Here is a 23,490-nt window from a genome sequence, read left to right as displayed (position 1 = left end):
ATCCATTATTCCAATAAGAGAGGAGAAGCCAAATGATGGTCTTTGGAGGACCAAGATAATTTTTAAAAAGTAAATATAAATTTATCGGACAGAATTATATTAATTCATATACACATTCTTTAATATTTTCTCGTCTTTTTTTATTATTTTGTTAAAACTTGCATTTACCTTGTCTTTGTTTCTAAATATTTATTTTAATCAAAAATATTATTTCCATATTGATATTAAAGAATAATAAATTCACTTAGATAATCTGAAGAAACTAATAAACATTTTCCATTTAGTATATAATTATGGCATTATTAAAAAAAAAAAGTATATATTTCTGTATAAATAAAAATATAGATTACTATTAAGATGCTAACCTTTCTTTATGGAAGTCTTATTAGAACCTTTCTGGTGCTAAGTGTCATGGTCCCACCATTCCAGGTGCGCAACGGGACCGTGTGGTGTTTACTCGTCTTTCATGGGTAGTAAGCCAACTGTTAATGTCTCTCGCAAGCAAATAATCCACTCGATATTAGTATTGTATAAACACCAAGCAAGCAACAAAATAAAGCATGTAATCACAATTGTTAGCAAAGGGTCAGTAAACAAGGCAACAATACAATTGAATAGAAATGCGTTCGTTTTATTCGATCTCGATGGAGAGAACAGAAAAGAGGTTTATAAGCATGCTATTAAGAGTTCTTATCTATGCCAACGGTCTAGCTCAACAACTCGCCGACTAGCTACCCTCCTCTAATAGGCTTATTTAGCCGTTTTAATTTTGGTAGGAATATACATGAAAATGTGCAAAGAATCATAATGACACTATTCTTTACAAAACAAACTGTGATCAAGCAAATGACCATGGGCTTGACTAATGGTCTTGGATAAACTTGGCTTGGTGATTACAACCAAAATTCCAAAGGACGAGTGACTCTCACACTTAGCGTGTAACTCCTGCCACTTTGCAGTACACAAATTCTTCATGCTGTTGGCGCTGCATATTCTATGACGATGGATAAAAAAAGTGCCTGTGGAGTGACTTATTTTGGTGATGGTGGAACAAGTGAGGTAATGTACTATTGTACTAAGGTCTCAACCTAAGGAACAAGCTCTATCGGGTTTTCTAGGAGGGAAATTAGAAAGTGTTCAATACCAAACGGTCACTAAACTATTCCACAATGTTTTATGTTGATAAGTATGTTTCATGTTAACTTAGTTGGAGGCCTTCCAAACAGTTTAAATTTTAGGCATCAATAATAACTTATGTTTTTATGTTAACTAGATATAAATAGTTGGAGGCCTAAGCTTTTGGGATTAATAATAACTTCTTACAAATCCTAATTGTCAAACAGATCTTGTGCTCAAATCTTGCTAATGCCCCGATTTCTGTTTCACTTGAAATATGAGTGTAGCTTTTCCAGTATGGTTGATAGCATGGCAGTATTTCTTTATCTTTATTGGCCAGTACTCCATATTGGGCCGTCACTTAACTCATATCTGAAAAACCCCATTCTTGGAGTATTAATGGATGAAAATCAAAGGCTAGCTTTGAACAACAGAGTCGAACTTTGTTTCTATTTGCAGTCCAAGGAATTGTATTTTGTTTATATTTTCTAATGTTTGGATGCAATGCCAGGGTGATTTCCATGCTGCTCTAAATTTTGCAGCAGTTAGGGAGGTCCCGGTTATATTTATCTGTCGCAACAATGGATGGGCTATCAGTGCAACTACTTCAGACCAGTTCCGAAGTATACTTTCCTATTTCTTTCTTCATTCTTGTATTTTAATTTTTTTTTTTTTTTTTTTTTCACAGATGCCTTTGTTATCTGACAATTGAACTTTATTCTTCCCTTTTCTTTGGTGGGAAATTTTCCCTTAATTGACAGGTGATGGTATCGTTGTCAAAGGTAAGGCTTTTAGTGCAGTCCAAGCAGCAGCACGTAGTATGGCAATTAGTGAAAACAGACCAATCTTAATTGAGGTTACTTGAGGATGTTTGTTTTGGAAATTGTCTTGCCTTATGAGAAGAAAATTCTTGTATTAATTTCCAACCTTAGCTGCTTGTTTTTGTTTTTCCTTCAATTGCAGGCTTTAACATATCGAGTAGGACACCACTCCACATCAGACGATTCCACCAAGTACGGTCCAATTGAAGAGATCGAATTGTTTAAGGTAGCACGAACCAGCTAACTAGATTTAGAAAATGGATTGAAAACAGGGGTTGGTGGAATGGCAAACTTGAGTCAGAGCTTAGAAACATTGTGAAGGAGAAGGTAAACCTTAATCTCTATTAGAAAGAAAAACTCAAAGATATCAACGTCAAAAAAATCCACTTCAACATCGTCCTTTTCATATTCAAATTTTAACATTGTTATTATCAAAGTGGTTCCTCAACAACTGGAAAGCAATGCTTTATATGCATATATATTATTTTTCCATTATTACTATTAGGTGTAGAAATACAGTTCATGTGAGTTAGAATGGAAAGACCATCACCTTAATGTACATGTCTCTTTTCTAACATATAAATACGGGATGCTTGTTACACAATATTAAAACGGACGACTGGTCTTTAGCTTGTGATAATTATAGAACAGTTAGTTTCGAAGGAAAACAAACATAATGTAACATGCTTTGCAATTCATAATTGTCTGCAAGAGTTAATAGATCATGATATTGTTGTAGCTGCTACATGCGATTCAAGTAGCAGAGAAAGTTGAGAAACCCACGGTTGCAGAACTTTTCACAGACGTATACGATGCCCCACCATCCAACCTTCGTGATCAGGAGAAGTTGCTGCGAGAAACAATCAAAAGACACCCTCAGGATTACCCATCAGATGTTTCTTTGTAGATATTATCATCTTTTGTATGATGTAAAGGAAATTTTATAACCATATCAATTGCTCAACTTTATGGATAAATTTTCATTGGAAGTACAAAAGGGAGCACTTACCGATGAAAATTATTAGGTATTTTGAGCGACTTCATTGACTTCATTTTCTAATCTAATGAATATGCGAGACAGCTTTTGAAAATATGATTTTTTATGTTTCTAGAATATAAGTTTATCATCCACCCAGTTTCAAAAATTACAAGTTCTGTTTTACCTAAATAGATAATATTTGCGAGAACTTTCAAAATTATCCCGAAAACCAGTAACTGAATACATGTGGTTATTAAAACAACCATAATAATGATAAGAATAAAATCACCAACAACGTTCTTCAAATTTGTATGCATAAGCTGAATCTATAAGTATTCAGTCCCGCAAAATATATTCTATGAAAATATCCAAAATGTGGTCATAATTTTCCAATAAATGAACGTAACCAAGAAACACATTCATTTGAACCAATATATATATATATATATATATATATAGAAGTTTAAACCATCCCTACATGTTAATATAACAATAGCTTCCAACTAAAGGAAAATTTCTTATTTCTATAATGTTCTTGAAATATTTTCATGATAAGGTTATGTATTCGAGGAATAAGGTAAAAGTGAAAGCATAAAGATCACTACTAATATTATTAACCATATGAAGTTTAAAATGCATGGGTGGCTTGAACAAATTCCACCTATCGATTCTCAATTATTTGATGGCACTGGAGAAATAATATAATCATAACAACAACAAAAGATCACATTTCATGATCAAAATAATCACAATGAAGAAGCTTTCTCTTCCACTGATTCCTTAACGGCCTTCAAGAGTGCTGGCATAAGTTTCTGATTGGTAACAATTATGCCTGTGTTAATATCAAGGTATCTTCCTTTGGAAAAATCCAATGGCTTCCCTCCAGCATCTGTGACTACACCCCCCGCTTCTGTAAAAATGGATTCAAAAACAAATATTGGGTTTTGAAGAAAACATTCCTCGAGAAAAGCACAGTCAATGTAAACGGAAAGTTTATTTCCATCTAAAACCAAAAAATACTTAGAAACATTTTGTTTCTCAGCTCATCTCCATAACCCAAAACCCTCTCTTCCACCATTTACATGGATCCATATATCACTTCCAATTACCATGCCACCACCTTCTTCCAGACTATCAATCTAAGAATTGTGATAGAGAAACACTTCACTTATTTTCCAAATCCAGCCCAATCTCCTGACTCTGATTTGCATAATCCTGTTGTTCATGGTATCAACCCACTTTCAAAGCCTTCGATTTTCATTCTTGCCTCAATTATATTTTTAAAACTCAATGTTAAACTGTCAATTTCAACTAATCCTCCACAATAATTTCCTATTTTCCTATTTACTTCCTGTTCCTCTAAATGAAATGGGAGGCCTTGTAACGCAATTTAACCGATTCCTAAGGAACAGTGACCCTCTCTCTTATGGACCTCCAATGACCATTTCATAACTAAAACAATGGGACCCTCAAATGAAATGTTCATCCCATTGTCCTGTGGTGGCAGTATCTTCAGCATCAGCACAGGTCAATAAGACCTTGTCAATTTGAAGCCGGCATAATATACCATTTTCTTCAAATTCTTTGTTAGAGCATCTCCAATGACATGATATTGGGAATGCCATTGCTCTCATTTGGCAATACTTCTCATTTTGGCTTCTCCAATGGGGAGTGCCAAGCTTTGGCAATGCCAACCTGTTGCCAAATTTGGCACCACCCATTGCCATTTTATAGTAGTGGGCTCCATTTGTCAAAATAATGTAAAGGTAAGTTATAAATTGACAGTGGGTCCCAATTTATGGTAGTGGGACCCGTATTGGAAGAAAGACAATGTAGTAAAATATAATTTCAAATTTGGTATTGCTATATTTTAGCATTTGCCATTGGAGTACTCGTGTTTAAATTTGACAATAACATTGGCATTTTGCATTGGAGAGCTCATGCCAATGCCAAATTTTGAGAATGGCCACGCCAAAATGGCATCTTCCTCAAGGTTTATTCATCTGCATAAAGAATAATCTGTTTTATCTCTTCAAACTCACACCCCTTTTGACCTTCCAGCTATTGGAAGCTTATTATATTTTGTTCGTCTCACCCTTTCCTCCCATTAATCTACCACCTATAAAACTTCCCTACAAATAAAAGAAGTATTTCTGTCTCCATATACACATGCCTTGTGTAATAATCTGAGAGGTCTTCCTATCGTTGAGAATCAATTTAAACGAAATGCAAACTACCTCTCCAATTTCTAATAAACTCATTCTTTGTCCTGCTACTTTCTCGAAATTACTAAGCTAGAAAATACCTCCAAGAACTATTTTGAATGATAAACTCTGCAATCCATTTCTCTCCATTAATTTCACTGCTGCTTCCCAGTCTTCTATTTCAACACTAAAGATTTTCTATTCAATTTGGAATTCTTTGGCTAACTGTTTGTGTAGTTGAAGCTTTTCACCCTTGCCTGGTATTAGATTTTTCCTCACAAGTCTTAATTATTTTTCCTCTCTCACTCGATTGTTCTGTAATTTGAAGATAAAGAGCACAAAACCTTTACCCCAAATATTTAATTGTATTTGAAAATTATTAAAATACCATCATCTCCAATCACATGTAGGCTCATTCATTAATGGGATAGAAAACAGGAAATGATAGAATTTACCAGTCACAACAATGCATCCAGCAGCATGATCCCATATATTCTCATGGTATTGGTATCCTTTATGAAGGAAACGCAGATATATGGCCCCATCTCCTCTGGAAAGTGCACCATATTTTGCTTGGCTGTCAATTCTAACTGGTGGTGCTTTAATACCTAGTTTCTGTTCATCATAAATGCTTTAGTAAAATATTCCAATAATAATTTCCAGCTTACAAATTAAGGAGAGGAATTAGTTACTTTAGCAATGGCACTAGATAAGTCATGCTTGGAGTGTGCCGCTTCAAAAGATTCAAAGAATGATGCTTCTTCAGAATTTTCAATAGTAGTGACATGCACCTGGACAGCACCAAAAATACAGCTACGATAATTTTCAAATGCCTACTAAAATAAATTTATGCAAGTGACAACCTTTACTGGTGGAGAACCATCAAGTGGCTGCATGTATGTTCCGGAACCAATCTGAGAAAAGAAGAGGCAACCAACTCCATTATGTGAAGAATGCTTGGTATCACTACCAATGGATGTCAGAGGAAGATTTGGACAGGCCAGGACTCCCAATACTACTTTCCCTTCATCCAGCAATGCCAATGCTATAGCATATTGGTCTCCTCTAATAAATCTATGGCACAATTACAAATATAAGCCGTCTCAGCATGGTGGTTAAGAAGACACTGTAAACATGAAGACTGCAGATTAGCAAGAAAAATAACAACAAAATTCATAAATTAACACTTAAGAAAGGTAAAAATAAAAAATAAAAAAAAAAACTGAAACCATTTATTTTAGAGTATTATCACCTTCAGAGAAATAAATAAAATAAAATAAACAAAAAAATAAAATAAAATAAATTCCAAGATGAACAAGAATATGAACCATCACTTGCTGCAATGCTACAAATAACGAATTTTTGGCTGTTGATAATCCATAGTATTAGAAACACTGAGGACAATGGCTGTTCACCTCCTCATACATCTTTCCAAAATCTACAAATGCCCCTTCACCCTCCAACCCCAATTAATACAACTCTGGAAAAGATGACCTTGTATAATAAAATTCCATGGATTTTTAAATAGTCCTCTTTTCACCAATAACAAATAATTCTACACAGGCATATTACTAAATGAAAATAACACTTCATTCTAAGAGACAAATCAACCTCCCACATCAAGAAACAACATTAAATACATAAACAACACAACTATTTCAGTAACAAGTCCAAGTCCTGAAGCATACCCTTTTGTACCATCTATGGGATCTAAGACCCAATGTCGTCCAGAAGAACCACCCTCAGATTTGCCACTGTCAATTGCCCTAAGCACATCCTCGTTGGTCAAGCTAGAAACAGTATATGATCCATCACTAGCAAGAGTATCATTTATAAGTGTTGTAATGCGTTGTAGTGTTTCCTGGGCATCATCCTTGCGAAGATCTCCAGAATCCTACAGAGGTTCAAAAAGTTGACAGGTTGTTTTACAATTCAACAGGGAAACATGTAATGTTTATATGAGAATGGTCTAGAAAAGTTTACACACTCACCTCCTCAGCAACTAGCGAGAATGACTCTGTAGGAAGCTCCCTCTCCAACACAAAACTAACAAGAGCCTGTGAACCTGAGTTACAGTTGAGCAATAGATAAAGAATAACAGTCATATTATATTTATGAATCTCAGAAAGGTATGATAGTTAAAACAATTCAAAACATTGGATTATCAGCATGTTATACAGAATGACTATCACTTAGAATATGATACTATTCTATTTATAAAAGATGTTAGAATTGAATTACCATTCATATTCATTAGTTTCGTTATGACAGCAGAGTAAATCTATTTTTTTTTTTTTTCAACGATAAGATTAAAATAAAAAAATAGCCTTTAAAGCTTATCATGTCCAATAGTTTTGGAACATTATCAGATTATAAAGATTGTTGTTTTGAATTCTTATTCTTCTGATAAAACGATCTAGACTCGTAATCCATATAATGTCTATTGCGAAGCTTTTTTTCACCCATTAATTAATTATCATTGAGTTTCATTTAGTTCTTTCATTCGCACCACCCAGAGCACGTGCACCATCAAAGATTAAAATGTTTGCTTGGTTGGTGGTACTTCGGAAGATTAGTAAACAAGAATTGTTCAAAAAATAAGAGAGAGAGAGAGAGAGAGAGAGGGGAGATTTCAGCTTAGTATTTCCCCAATTGATGCGTGATATGCAGCAGTCAAATTGGTATCTATTACTTAGTTATTTCTTCATTGTCATATTGCTAAGTAGCAGCCACTTAAATTGTTTACATACGTGTTTCTGGGTATATCCTCCATTACACAAATCATTACTTAGTATTGTTTCTAAGAGTTTTGGAGATAGATTTTAAGAGTTTTGGACATAGAAAATAGATAATACATTTCCTTTTGAAAGAGTAAAATATTTCATCCAAATTGGTTTTTAATCTCACAACTAGTAGTGTATCATTATTAACTATTTACTAGATACTTCACTATCTACATGTAATAGCAAGGTGATTCTTATTTTCCAACAATCCATTTACCTTTATGTTTTCCTTGTTCCATCATAAATTAAATTAGTTTATTTAACACATGTTTGTTGTCACTGGATGATTTTTTCAGTGATTTAATCTACATTTAGGAATGAAGACGTTCATACAGATAGTGCACTCCTAGCTTCTATATGCAAGGCAGGACAAGCCCAATATCAATCCCTTCAAGCAAATCGTCCTGTCAATAAAATGACCAAAGAAAATTATAAATTGCTTCTCCTATGATATGATATAGATGCTAGCTTTTTCCAGCAAGATGCAATGAAACCCATTTAACTTGATGGCAATACTTTATAAACTTCAAATGCTACATTCTTAATATTGAGGTCATATATCTAGCAAGATCTAACAAAATCCCATTTCACTCATTGGTAGTTTTTCTATAAACTGCTCCAATCTTAGCTGAAGACAAGCACAAAATGAGAATATAGAAGATCCAACATTCAGATTCGACCAACAAAAGCAATCTACATATATAGCACAGGGCCTAAAAGGCAACTTCTAAGCAACTAGCACATAAATATTGAACTTCTCCCTTATTGAAAATCAAGATGCATATGATCAATTGAAGAACTTGGACAAATCAATTGACTGCATGTAAATGATCAAACAGTATGCACAGGATAGTCGAAATCAAACCGTAATCAGCCACTGTTACTGGACTTTTATCTGATTTTGAATGAATATCTGATTTCAACAGCTCCTTTTGCACCTTCTGGAGTTCATAAAAAGAAAGAGTACTTGAAATCAGCTTAGGATAAAAGAAAATTAATAATACAAAGAAAAACAAGGATTAACTTGAATTACATAATAAATTTCTTATTATATAAAAACATTTTTGTCACAAATCAAGTACCTATAAAAGATAAAACATACTGGATCATATGTTTGCAATGTGCTTCTTATATAACAATCTTTCACAATGTGGGGTGTGTCAAAATTTAAATTCCAAATAACGTGATTCATAAAAAATAATTTTAGGCTCCAATTATGAAAGAGTAAAATATTTCCCCATCAATTTGTTTTCTCATCCATAATCAAGATGACAAATAAAAAATCAATATGTTCTGTGTTTTGTGTTTTTGAGGCTTGACCAAAGAAAAGGAGACAATAAATTTTCTGCAACAGTTCGATTTCAGGCTTCCACTCAAAATTACCCGATCATGCTCTGGAATCATACCCTACTAACAATTTAAATTCTGGGTTTTGTTCAATTAACGATTCCAATTTATACCCAAATGCAAAAAAGAACAAAATACCATCGTGAAGCAAGCTGAGAAGAAAGAGAAAGAGAAATGCCTGGCAGAGAGTAGCAGCGATAGAAGCAGCTTTCTTGGCAGCATGGAGCTCCTTGTCGTAAGACATTGAAGAGAAATGTAATATTCCTGCTTCTGCTGCCACAGCCCCAAAGAGAGAGAGTCTCTGCTCCTTCCACACGGTGAGAGAGGCCGTGGAAGAGAAAGGTGGGGTTTTGGGCTTTTGGGCTTTGTGGAAACTGGGATTTTGGACAGAACCCTCAAGCAACCATGTCTCCCTCTATCCCTCTCGATCAACGTACTACGTATGCTGACACGAACAACAAATTATTAACAAACCTTTTTTAATTAATAAATTTTAAAATTTTTTTAATTACTTTATAAATATTAATTATATACAATTTATATATAGTTCATATTATAATTGGTAATTGGCCGTATTTAATTTCACTTGAATTTTTAAATATAGAAAAAAATAAACATAAAAGTAGTCAATTATTTAAGTCATGTAGGTCCAAATTATGTTTTGTTTTTTTTTTTTTTTCCCTTCTAAACCCCAAATTATGATTTTTAAATAAAAATAATAATTTTGGGAATTGATCGTGAAATTAAAGAAGCTTGAATAAATGAATCTGAATAAAATAAATAATACCTTTTTGAAATAATAATTATTTTTTGGAACAAATAAAGCTTGAATAAAGCTAATTATTTATTTTGGAAATAAATAAATTTTTTTCCTCAAATAAATGAGGACATATATAAGAATAGGTTTATAATATTTAAATTGAAAATGGTGGTGACTATATATGGCCATTTTTCAAATTGATTCAAATAATGGAGAAAAAATATTTAATTTGGATCAGTAGCTTGATTTTAGGAATTGGAAAAAATTTACATTTATCATTCAAAATAATATTTGTGTTAATATTAAGATTTTCACCTATAAATAGGCAATGGAGCAAGTGCTCTTTCAATTCCAAATCAGTTAGACATATAAATATTGAACAATGTCTCCTCTATAATTTCAATTTTTGTTATAATATTTTTTATTTTCTAAAAAAGTTATTGTTATTTGTTGTTGTCTCATTTAGTTGATTAAATTTAAATTTAAAATCCTTTTTCTCACAAGACATTTAAGAATCTTTAATTTGTTTGTTCTATACAAATTAGTACAATCGCTTGATTTTTGTCAGATTCATTTTGCATAATTTTTATTATTTTATTATCATATATTTTTTATTTCTCTAATTGAATTTAGAGTGGCATTCACATATCCATTAAAAGAGATATCCAAAATGGTTTATTTTTGCAAAACTACTAAACAATATCAATGAAAATTGTAAAATCTATAATAAATTATCAATGATCTTTAATCTTTACTTATTAAAAATAATATACTTAATTAATTTGATTTGATTTAAATATAATTCATTATCGAAATCATCTATTATGTTACATATACCATACATCATACGGGATCGATACTAGTTCTTTAAAGAACATTAACAATATAATATATACAAATTTACCCTAAGAGCATAAGTAATCATATTTGTTTTTTCACATTAGAAAAAATAGATTGCTACTTAAAAAATATTTTTTTATTAGATCTATCTAAGCATCCAGTCAAGCTGATTTGCTAAGAAAAAGAATTTGATACTATTAAGGTGATCGATGACCTTAGAGTATTTTTAATGGTTTTACCTATTATTAGATTTTTTTTACCACATCAAAATAATAGACTGCTACTAAACAAAAAAAATCTATCTAATAGGTCTATCTAAACACTTTCTCAAACTGATGTGGAAAAAAGAAGAAGACATTTTTAATGTGACCTTCTATTTCTGAAAGATTTATTAAACATTCTAAAATTTCATAAACAAATAACATTTTCCTCAAAAAATTAATTCTTTCAAGAAAGAAAATTAAATAATAAAATATTTAATTTTGTGCTGGTTATTTTCATGATTGAAAACAATGAGTTGTAAATGTATCAGTTTCAGTTTATGCCAGAGCATCCAAACCAAATTTCAATTAAGAATGGTAAATAACTTAAAGACTTCGCTGGTCTTAGGTGGTTAAGCACTAACACTTTTTTTTTTTAATAATTTTTCAATTTATTTTTAAGGAGGGTATACTTATTTTCATATTGTTTTATGCTTTTTAATGAGTCAAAATTTGGATCCTTTGTTTTAGTTATCGATTGGTCAATAACGAAAACTATTTGTCATCTTCTTCAATTTTAGGGTTTTTTTATTTTTTTTATTTTTAGCCACACACCTCCATAGTCGGTGCTTCTATCTAGATCTTAGGCCCAAGCTATTCTAAGCTAATCTAAGAGAGGTTTATGAGGGAAATCATATTTTTATTTCCATTTTATTAACAAAAACATGATTTTCACATTTAATTTTAGTTTCCTCTAGATTTCTTTTAAACCCATTTTCATCCGCTTAAATCTGAAGGGTTTTTGACATGGTTTCACCTTAAAATCATCAAGATCATGTTTTAAAACTTTAGCCCATCATTTTACTAGAAGATTTGTTGAGAAATATTATTGGTGGAGCCATGATTTGTTGAGAAAAATTATTGATGGAGCTATTCACTTGCGGGGAAGACTATTGTGATATTAGTAGAGACATATCATTGCGAGGAGGATTGTTGTACAATAGTGATGAAGTTCTCTTGCTAGGAGGACCATTGTGACGACGAAGCTGTCTAACATTTGAAGAGTCTAAGGCTAGAAAGTTTGATTATCCACTAACATAAAGATGTTGGTGTATCTGTTACACTATGAGTCTTGTTGTATATGTTCTCAATTTCTTAATGGATATCGACTAAAGATGATGAATAACACCAGTGATTTTTCCCATCTAGAGTTTCAATGTAAAAATCTCTGGGTTGATTTTTATTTTTTTGAATTTTACTTTTTGCCTTTACAACTTTCCATATTACTACTTTGGAGGACTAATTCCTCAGTTGTTTATATATTATATTATGGATTTGAAATTATAGTTTGGAGGTAACAAAGTTATGAAAGAAGTAGAATATGTTCTTATACGTATCTTGCCAAATAGCTAGTTAAAAATTCACCTCAAACCTATTCAACCCCCCCATTCTAAGTCTGATTCCACACTTTTAATTGGTATTAGAATTGATTCAATTTAGTTTGGGTCAACATCTTGGATGTGATATTCTGGATGTTTGGAAAAATGGACACGATTAGAGAAGGTGGTTCAGTTGTCAGATCTTCATAACTTGATGGCTTAAATTACAGTTTTTGGAAAGCAAGAATGCGGGTATTCTTGAAATCATTGGAAAAGAAAGTTTTGTGGTTAGTGATAATTGGATGGAGAGCTCTAATTTTGTTTTGAGATGGAATTGAAAGTATAAAGCCTATGGATCAATGGACAAATGAAGAGATAATTGCAAGTGATTAGAACTCTAAGATATTAAATATCATATTTTGTGCCTTGATTGTTGTTAATTTCATAAGAGTTCAAAATTGTGAGGTTGTTACGAAAACTTTGGTTATATTAGAGTTAGCTCATGAAGGAAATGTTGTTGTGAAGAGATCAAAACTTCAACTACTCCCCGGTTTGTTGAATAACTATGTAAAAAGCATACTCTCCATTCATTGTATTAGTTGTTAGTTATAGAGTAATGCTTTGCTGACGCCTTTTACCTTGATGATCCCTTAGATGAAGAGTGACATTCTGCTTGTATCTTTTCCTATCAAAACATCAAGTGTCTTTTTGGTGAATTACAAACTAGCTTGGAGTTTAAGAGTTGTACTTTGCTAGTGGCCTTGGTTAAGAACATGTAAATTGAATATGGAATGCTCTTTCTACATTAGTTGATGAGTACTTTGAAGTGAATACTTAAGTTTATATCGAGTTCACTTGTTAAAGCGTTGGCTTCATTTCTAAAGAAAGATATTTGCATAAAATAGCTTTTTTGTTGTGCTTTCCGTTGGTTATTTGCTCAGGTACATGTTGCCTTTCAAACACTTAATTCATTGTTTAATTTCCCAAGAAACAGTTAGATATTGTAAATGTTGCATCTTGGACATATCTTTTTATGTATTTTTTGAAAACTCCATCCGAGCTTTCAAAATGCTATGAGGTAAACATGTAGTTATTTCCAACCTCAAGCTTGCAAACTGTTTTAATGCAAACATGTAAGTATTAAGAACACATCTTTACGATGCTCATCAAATATTTGGAAACCTTTTATACGAGCTGAGTGTTATTTTATCAAAATAATTGTTGAGCTATTTTTTTAAGCTAAGCTCATTGAACACTTAGGGCTCGTTTAGTATGCATTACTGTATTGTGCTTAATTGTATTGGCTGAGTTGTATTTTAATTAATTGTGCTGAAATGTATTATACTATATCTATCTTGTATTTGGTACATGCTTGTATAAAATGCTTATATAACAATACCTTATTTAGTGCAACAGTATATTGTACTATACTATTTTATTATATTATTATTTTATAAATTATTGTTATAAATGAAATTTTAACTTTTTTTTATCAAAAATTTAATTTTTATTTGGAATTTTATTAAGTTTTATTGTTTTATTTTTGGAATTAAAAAAGAAGTTAATTTCAATTACACCCGGTCAGGTTTATTCTGATTTCAAATAGTATCTCGAGGTTTGAAAGATTTCAAATATGCCCCATAAAAGTTGATTTCCATTCAAAAATTTTCTCTCTCCTATGTGATATGATAAAATGACTTAAGTGCCGTTACACTAAAAAAATCATTTCTTTTATCATTTTAACATTTATTTCTCAACCATTTGTTTTATAATTATTAATATTTACTAATTAGTTGTTTCCTAAATATTTACATGTATACTTTCATTTTCTATTATATATATATATATATATATATGGAAATATTGAATTTCTTTTACCATATTTTCTTTTAAAAAAAACATATATTAATTTTGTTTGTGAAAATATATTAAATCAATTTTTATTTTAAAAATATATTTTTTTCAGTCACTAAAAAGATTATTTTTAAAGAAAAAATTATAGCCTATGAAATCAAGAAGAGGATATCCATGCCTACAATTCTTAACATATACTACGAGGCAATACTTATGTTTAAGATGATAAGTGATTCACAAGAAGAAAAATAATAAATAAATAAATATATAAAAGACGATGATGAGTGAGGACTCCAAAAGACCATGAAATCATGTCAAGGCAGAAACCAGACAGTCCAAACATCATATTTACGCACAATCTCCATGTGGCTGAAAATTGTCCAATTTGGCACTAGCTTTGACTTCTTTTGTTGATCAAGCAAGTTTGACTTATTCCAATCAAGTGCAACGTATGGGAACAAATATTAATCCTATTTGGCATCCTACATGGTATATGAGAGTTAATTTGGAGTCCAAACTAGCTGGTGATTGGAAAAAAAAAAAAGAAAAAAGCTTTGTTCACAACTAGTCAACTAGTTTCCTAATTTGAGCATTTGACTTTTATTTTAGGAAATAGTCTTTTATTTGGTTTTTATTTGATTATTTTCTGGACAAATTAACTTAGAAAAGTTGATACTTTATTATTTGATTATAAATTAATTAATTCATATTTCAAAATTAAGAAATTAATTAAACTAAATTAAATTAGGAAATGAGGTAAAAATTCGACCACATCTTAGTTTCCTAAAAACTTGGTCGGTTTTTACCTGGCCTTTTAGGGTTTTATTTTGTTCATTTAAAGTCTACTTTAAAGGCTTATTTTTCAATGAAGAAGCAGCTTAGATATGATATAGAAATTTATTTTGTGAGAAAGAATTGTCTTTGTTCTCTTTAAACACCTAAAACACACAATAGAAATCAAGTGTTCAATAGGACATCCATTATCTGTTGTGGCATCTTCATCATATACCAAAGTTTCTAATCACAAGTTAATTAGGGGTTAAAGTGATCAATTTCGATCCAGACTAGTATAATACGGGTTTAGGAGCAAGTCGACCTAGGTTCGGATCACAAGCAAATATATATATATATATATATAAATTTCTATTAACTACCAATATATATATATATATATATAAATGTGGGTTTATATTGATTGAAGCCATGTATTTTTGTTGATGATCAATGTTAAGATTAGGAAAGGAGGTAAAAAAATTCGACCACACCTTAGTTTTCTAAACACTTGGTTGGTTTTTACATAGTCCTTTAAAGTTTTATTTTGTTCGTGCAAAGGCTATTTAAAGGCTTATTTTTTAATGAAGAAGCAGCTTAGATATGATACAAAAATTTATTTTATGAGAAACAACTCTCTTTATTCTCTTTGAACACCTAACATACTTAATAGAAATCAAGTGTTTTAGTTTGACTTATCAATAGGACATCCATCACCTATTGTGGCATCTTCATCATATACCAAGATTTCTAATTACAAGTTGATTAGGGGTTAAGGTGACCATTAGAATCTGAACTTAATTTCAATCCAGGCTAGTATAATATGGGGTTTAGGAGCAAGTCAATTAGGTTCGTATCACAAGCGAATATATATATATATATATATATTTCTATTAACTACCAATATATATATAAATGTAGGTTTATATTGATTAAAGTCATGTATTTTTGTTGATGATCAATGTTAATCTATGATCAATGTTAAGTTTATGATAATTACAATATGTAGCCAACTATACTTGCATATACTTTAATTATTTTTGGGGTAATATAATATGAAAAATAGTATTAATTATTTGAAATGTTCGATCAAGATAAGTGACTTTTGGTTAATGTCCTAGTGAATAATGAATAATATAAGACATTGAATTTGATTAAAATACAATACTTTGTAATTTTTATTTGGCTATAATAGGGTCATTCATTGAAGTTGGAAAAAAATAAAAATACAGAAAAGCAAACAAATAGGTACAAACATCAAATAGATTACAAAGACATAATAGTTCAAACATACATAATGTTAAAATACAAAAACAATCATTACATCACTAGATGTCAAACATAGAAATATAAGTTAGTGGTGCCTATTCCCACTCCACTATTCATACATTTGCTTTGCTAAGTTCTTCATCCAAGTTGTCCATTTATTTGAAGAGTCAATTCTACCAACTGTGGTTTTCCCTCACTTTCTTCATTTTCTAGATTTCTATCATTATTATTTGCTTTATTGTCTATTGAATCGACAACCATTTCACCTCTAATAAAGTTGTGTAATAAGCAATATGCCATCATTATTCGGTATTAAGTTTTAATAGGCTAAAAGGATGGACTTTTTAAGATGCTCTATCGCATCTTAAGCAATCCAAAATATCTTTCTATCACATTCCTTGCTAAAGTATGTTTCATATTATAGTACTCCTCAGTATTATTAGGTTTACCTCCCACTTTCCATTCTAATAAATGATATTGAGTTTCTCTATAAAGTGCAAAAAACCTCTCCTTATTTGTGTACCATCATCTAAAAGGTAAAAGTTGCCTATTATGAAGGAAAAAAATAATTTTTTAAGTGTTTTTTATTTTATTATTCAAACAACTAAATTACATATATCTCTATATACTTGTGGGGGACTTTTAATCCATTTGGCCTAGTTATTGCATCCTAAAGTACTTTAGAATTAAAGGTAGAGCCTTTCCACTCCTGTAACGCAAAGATATATTTCATGTCACACGAACAAACACCGAAAAAATTAGTCGCAATTTCTCCTTTTTTGGTTTGGTATCTTGGTTTGTTCTATTCGGACACACAAACCTTAAAATGCACCCAAGCAATTCTATGTAAGGTATAAATATTTAGCATATAAACAAGAAATTGCAAATATACCCAAAATTTCCTACACTCTTGTTAGCTTACCTTAAACCATCTCCACCTATTATCGATATTAATTTTAACAATTGGTTATGGAATATGAAGTAACCTACCTTGCAATCATAATTCACCATGTAATATATAATTGAAATACTTACTAATTGTTTCTCCTTATCTCTTAAATCTATTACCAACAATACGATTTTTCAAATGGTGAGCAAGTATGTATAAAAACATACATACTTACTCCTCCAATGATACTATACCATCAATCTTGATCATTCCATCACTATGAAGTAACTCACATAATATTCCAAAATTTCTTCTATCCATTCAAAGTTAATTAATACATTCCAAGTCATTGTTACCTATTATACCATCTAAATAACTCAATTTCGTCTCATAAAGCCTCAATCTCTAAGCATGTAATTGTTATAAAGCCTTTGTCTTCTCTTTCATATCCACAACATCATCATCAACAATAAACCCATCATGGTAAGTGCCACACCTTTATGATTAGAAAGGCAAAGACCTTTTCTTGATCCTTCTCTATCCATAAAAAAATAAAAGTAAATCAATATGATCACTTCCAGAAGAATATACAAAAAATTTGTAATGAAATTCAAAGGTTTTTTTAGGAAATATCTTAAATCTATTTACTTTATAGAGTTTAGCATGGTTGTTCAAGTGGCTTATGGTTATGATTGTGTGTATGCTAATTACTCGATCTCAGCAAATATATAAATAGATGGCCACTTGAGCAAAAAGCCAATAAAAATAAATATTCTAACTAAGAAAAATCAACAAAAGTAGAGCCAAAAAAGGGGGGGAAAGAAAAAAACAAATAAGTTACTCACAAGAAAACAAGTTAATTACTACATGGATTTTACTCATCAAGAAGTAGTAGTCCATGATGCTATCAAAGCTAAATCAAAGAAAATAAGAAGTTACTACTTAGCATGATTGTTCAAGTGGCTTTTGATTACAATTGTCTGTGTGTGCTAATTAAACAATCTTAGCAATATATAAACAGATGGCTACTTGAGCAAAAAACTGACACAAAGAAATATTCTAACTAAAAAAAATCATAAAAAGCGAAGTAAAAAACAAGGGAAAAAGAAGAAAACAAATACTCACAAAAAAAACAAATTAATAATTCAGTCAAAAAAAAGAAAAACAAATTAATAATTCAGTCAAAAAAAAAAGAAAATTAATTAATTAATACATGGATTTTATTTGTCAAGAAGCAGCAATCCATCCAATGCTACCAAAGCTAAATAAAATAAAATAAGAAGTTACTACAAGTTTATTAGACCAAATATAGTAGCAGCAATATCTTACAATCATAAAACTTTCTACATGCCACCTATACTAAATTCTAGCACCAAAATTCTACAAAAAAACTTGGACTAATCGTTAATCACAATCAATTCTTCATTGGATAGAAAGATATAGTGACATACATGCATACCCAAATCCCAAGCAAAGACCCTTTGGTAAATTGCATAAAGATCACATTAATCATCCCCAAATTGAAAGATTATATAAAGAAAAGTCAAAAAATAAAAAAATAAATCGTTTGAAGGCAAGGGAAATAAAAGATAAAAAATGAAAAATAAACACAATATAAAAAATAAAAATTAAAAAACAAATAGAAAGATCAAGAAAGAAAAAAAAAAAAAAGTTGCCTACATTGACCTGCACAGATGAGAGTGATACTACTTCCAAGAGGGTTTGAGATATGTTAGGGCAAATATATCTATTCAAGAGATTAGAGAAGTTTTAAAAAGAATATATATATATGGTAAAAAAATGGATGATAAAAAAAAAAATAACAAAAATCAAAGAGATTGTTCTTCTTGCCAATTTAATAGGCAGATCAGGTTGAAGAATGAAAAAAATTGAAAGTTAAAAGAAAAAACAAAGTTGAAGACGAGAAAAGATGAAATATATATATATATATATATATATATAAGATAAAAATATTAATAAAATGAGAAGAAAACTCAAATCGAAGAAAGAAAAAAAATGAGAATCCATTACCTATGTACATGAGGTCCAAAAATGGTTTTCTTTGTTGGAGACATTGAATTCAAGACCGTAGTTTGTATTAGATAATACCAAGGTTTTTAGTATTACTAATGCATCGTTAGACGTACAATTTTATACAGCCTTATATAGCGTACCAAATGAGGCGTTAGGAAGTCATGAAACACAATAAGTTTTGGATCCGAAAGATGATTATACAACCATTAATCACCCGACCCATGTAATATTTAGAAATTACTAAGATATACTAGGTATAGAGCTTGAAGGATGACTATTTGATTGCTGGTCACCAAGCTTATTGAATATATCGCTATTCTATATCAAATCACTAAATACTTGCAAAATATTTTATCAATCTAAGCGTTAAATTGTTCAACTTTCAACTTTTGAACAGTTAGGAAATATTTGGGCCAACTAGGTGTTAAGGTACTCAACTTTTAGGTTTTTAACCAACTAACATCTTTTATTTATGTTTTTGTTTTTTGTTTTTTGTTTTTTGTTTTTTGTTTTTTGTTTTTTTTTGTTTTTTTTTTGTTTTTTTTTTTTTTATGGTCAAAGTGCCAAGCCATTCAAATTTTAGCTTTTAAACACTAAGGAACTATTTATCCCAACTAAGTGTTAAGTCGTTCAACTCCTAAATTTTCAACACCTAGCAAATATTCTTTCTAACTAGGTGTCAAACTATTCAACTTTCAGTTTTTTGACCACTTAGGACTTTTTTTTTTTAATTGGAAAACATCTAAATTACCTAAGTCCCAAGCCATTCAACTTCCAACTTTTCAACAATTGGGAAATATTCGTGCCAACTAGGTGTCAAGCTATTAAACTTCTAGCTTTCAAATTACCTAAGACTTTTTCACTGTTTTATTTTTTATTTATTATTATTTTTTTAATGTAGTGGCTGTAAAATGATGGCATTCTATTAAAAAAAAAACAAAAAACAAAAGCTAACACTTGAACTATACTACAAGATAACATAAAAATGCACTTAGACAAAAGTTATGATCTTAGGCGATACTATTTTTGATGTTGCAACTTAGTATTCCATTGGTGTTGCCGCTCATTTTTTCCCATATATTCAAATCAAATTGGTGCATGCTTCATCAATTAAATTACTTTGTAAGGATTTTCCTAATTTGTTCTTAATAACCCATCATTTTGGTCTTTTATGTTAACCGTCACTTGCCTATATACCTGACCATTTACATGAAAATTTATAAGATGAACTTTAAGATTATATTACCTTTTTATGGTGTGGTGATCTTGATTTGTGCTTTAATATCTTCTCCTACACATCCTGCTTTTGTTTGCTGAAAACACTATAGGTATGATAAAAAATACCCTCACTCGTTAAAGAAAAATTTGCTGCTTAATATTCATCCACTAAACTTTTGATGTTAACTACCCATTCAAGTCAACTATGAGCTAAGAAATGGGGTTGCTTATTTCATTTTGCACTATATTTGGCAGTTTGAGTAGGCATAAACTATCCTTGCTAAACTTTTCAAATTCAAAAATGCAAGATTAGTAGATAAATCAACATGTGTATTCACATATCATGATAGTTGCATTAGCTAATACTCTTTGACTCTTCAAGCATCTCTACATATTTTTCATTCTAATATCATGAGTTTGGAAACACTTACTTGGGTCATCACGAGTGGTGAATTACTATAACAATTAGCACCTAAGCATATAATGCTTTTACAAATATTCACCCGGTTAATATTGTTCTCTACTCTGCTTCATTGTTATATGCCTTGAAATTCAATTTAAACGTGTATTCAAAATTTAACTTGGTTAATGATACGAGCATTATGAGTATACCCTCTACTTTCAATAGGTTCACCATTTCATCTTTGATTGCTTTATTCCCCTCTGCATTGAAGACTCTTTTGTCTCTATACTCAATAGTTTAGGTTTTAAGTGTTTCGAGTTCCATAATGAGTTGCTTTTTTTTATGGTTGCAAATGATGATGCAACTACCTTTCCCGATATTAGAAGAAAATAGGATCACATATCTAAATTAATTTTTAAGAATACATACATGCTTTATGCCATGCTTCCTTGGAACTTTGTTCAATAGTTTGGTGTCCTTCTGGATTATTTTATGATGCTTTTCGTTTAACTTATGCTCCTCAATTAAAAGCGTTTGGATTCAAGCCTTTCTACTTGGCAATTCCCTTTGTGCTATGTTGCAGTTTTTCACCATAACAATGTATGTACTAGGCACCTAGCTAGATGCCTTTTTACATTGCAGTTTTTAATCTTTTTGAATACTAAATCCACATAGATTGACTTTTTAAGGTGCTTGATCTTTGTGCGTTAGATCATAAAAAATAACTTAAATATATAAGAGTTTTAGTTGGTCATACCTTTATTAACAACTTTGAAATTATCCACAATGTAATTTTCACTTGTCAAGCTTTGTTCTTTCAATTGAGTTTCCAGGTCTTCATCTTGCTACTTTAAATGAGACATTTCCTAGTAATTTTGAATAGTTTCTTTTATTATTCTACTTATCTGGTTGAAGGATGTGCTCTACATGTTTGATGCTCTTGCCTTTATTACACTCTTATTAGTTTTCCAAACATCTAAAAGTGGTTGTGAAATTGAGCTCCATCATCTACATTGTTCCTTTCTTCCTTAATGGAAGTCATATTAGTAGGACTTATTCTGCTCAGGATGACTAAGACTGATTGGGATGAATATGCCCTAAGTTCATAATTAGACTTCTTTTTCCACTATTGCAAGTTGTGCCATTCCTCGAACATTATCCTAGTGACTTCATTTGCTCTTTAGTTGTTGTGATACCGCATCATATGGTAAGACTCTTTTCATCCGAGGTGGTTGAGGAGCATACTGGCCAAGTTAGGAAGTAAATTTCCTTATCCTTTGCAAGGATTCCTTCACTTTATTGAATGTCATCATGACAATGTGACTACCACCATTAGCTCTACCATTAGAACACAATATTGAATCACTCACAAACTTAATAAGAAAGATGAGAACTACAAAACATCATTACAACAAAAGATACCAGACTATTTTGGGAAAAAATCGGGTTGAATTAAATAAGAACCAAAAACAGTCAAGTAGTACTTAAAAGATTCAAGAATAAAAGAGAAAAAATATAAAATAAAATAAAAGTTTCTATTGATAATATGGGGTAAACTTCTACAAAATCTCTTCTCTAAAGCTCTAACATAAAACCTATGAGCTTTGAAGGATGCGAGGCGAGAAAGGGTAAGATGGGTGAGCAATTAAGGGGTAAATTATAAACCTATGAGTCCTGAAAAATGTGAGACAAGATGGGGCAAGATTAATGAGCAATCACACATTGCCTAGGTGTGGAATGGTAATGGCTCAAATGTAAAGATAATAATTTATTTTAACAACCAAGGCCTTTTCAAACCTGTTGGCTTCAGTGTTTGAAAGAACTCTAGGTCAAGCATATGCTCGAATAAAAGCAATCCTAGGATGGGTGACCCCTTAGAAAGTTTGAATAGAAACCCCATATTGCTTAGAGTGTGATGACAAAAATGGAGACAGCATTGGTGGAGCAAGAAGGTGACAGGACGCCAGTGGCATGAGGCATTATTGATGGTATCAGAGTGTGTACTTGACCAGAAATGTTCCAATAATGATATTGAGCCTCAAGAGAACTAGATTATAAAACCTATGAGCCCTGAAAGATGCAAGGGAAAAGGGAGCTAAATTAGTGAGTACTTTGTTGCTCTCATATTTCTTCTACCCATCATCCTTTTCTAGCTAACGTTATAACACTGAGGATAAATCTTATAGTCAAGCTATCCTTGAACCACATTGGATAGAAGCCATGAATGTAGAATTGTAAGCATTGTTACAAAATAACACATGGAGTGTGTTGTCCCTCTTCCCAATGGACATAAACCAATTGGGTGCAAATGGGTTTACAAAATTAAGTACAAGTCTAATGAGACCATTATGTTACATATATTTGCCATAGCTAGATTTCCATACCCAATTTTCCATACACTTACAAAGCACATTGAGATAGATAGTTACATAATTCAAGAAAAATTGCAAGCAAATATGATTAAACATTCATATGTTCCTAAACACTTCATCAATATCGTATGAGAATTTCATTGCATAATTCAAGTACATAAAATCACAAAAAACTTTCATTACCTTTGTTCTTTTGTGTACAGGTCTAGGAAGCCCAATCAAGTGGCCAATGCTGTAAGCCACCAAACTGA

At 31.1% G+C, this 23,490-nt stretch overlaps 1 protein-coding gene and 1 pseudogene across 1 annotated transcript; one reads left to right on the top strand and one right to left on the bottom strand.

Annotated features, from left to right (window-relative positions):
- Window positions 1-644: 644 nt before the first annotated feature.
- LOC125423776 (2-oxoisovalerate dehydrogenase subunit alpha 2, mitochondrial-like) lies at window positions 645-3,351 on the top strand (annotated as a pseudogene).
- Window positions 3,352-3,494: 143 nt separating this feature from the next.
- Window positions 3,495-9,681, bottom strand: LOC107425654 (SAL1 phosphatase). The gene is made up of 8 exons (XM_016035670.4): window positions 9,429-9,681; window positions 8,769-8,844; window positions 7,112-7,185; window positions 6,809-7,014; window positions 5,984-6,194; window positions 5,813-5,911; window positions 5,576-5,735; window positions 3,495-3,826 (listed from the first exon to the last, which is right to left on the bottom strand). Exons 1-8 carry the CDS (start codon window positions 9,492-9,494, stop codon window positions 3,663-3,665), a joined length of 1,056 nt encoding a protein of 351 aa, XP_015891156.2. The 5' UTR covers window positions 9,495-9,681; the 3' UTR covers window positions 3,495-3,662.
- Window positions 9,682-23,490: the final 13,809 nt, after the last annotated feature.

The sequence above is a fragment of the Ziziphus jujuba genome, chromosome 7 (genome assembly GCF_031755915.1).
Source record: "Ziziphus jujuba cultivar Dongzao chromosome 7, ASM3175591v1".
Taxonomy (NCBI): Eukaryota; Viridiplantae; Streptophyta; class Magnoliopsida; order Rosales; family Rhamnaceae; genus Ziziphus; species Ziziphus jujuba.
The sequence above is the reverse complement of the archived record's forward strand: the minus strand, read 5'-3'. Positions and strand labels throughout refer to the sequence as shown.

Excerpts from the sequence above, each read along its gene's own strand:
- LOC107425654 (XM_016035670.4), bottom strand. The coding sequence starts at position 9,494 with ATGTCTTACGACAAGGAGCTCCATGCTGCCAAGAAAGCTGCTTCTATC. Across the intron at positions 6,195-6,808 it reads CCCATAGATGGTACAAAAGG|ATTTATTAGAGGAGACCAAT; the intron begins GTATGCTTCAGG and ends ATTGTGCCATAG. Across the intron at positions 3,827-5,575 it reads TGGATGCATTGTTGTGACTG|AAGCGGGGGGTGTAGTCACA; the intron begins GTAAATTCTATC and ends CCATTTTTACAG.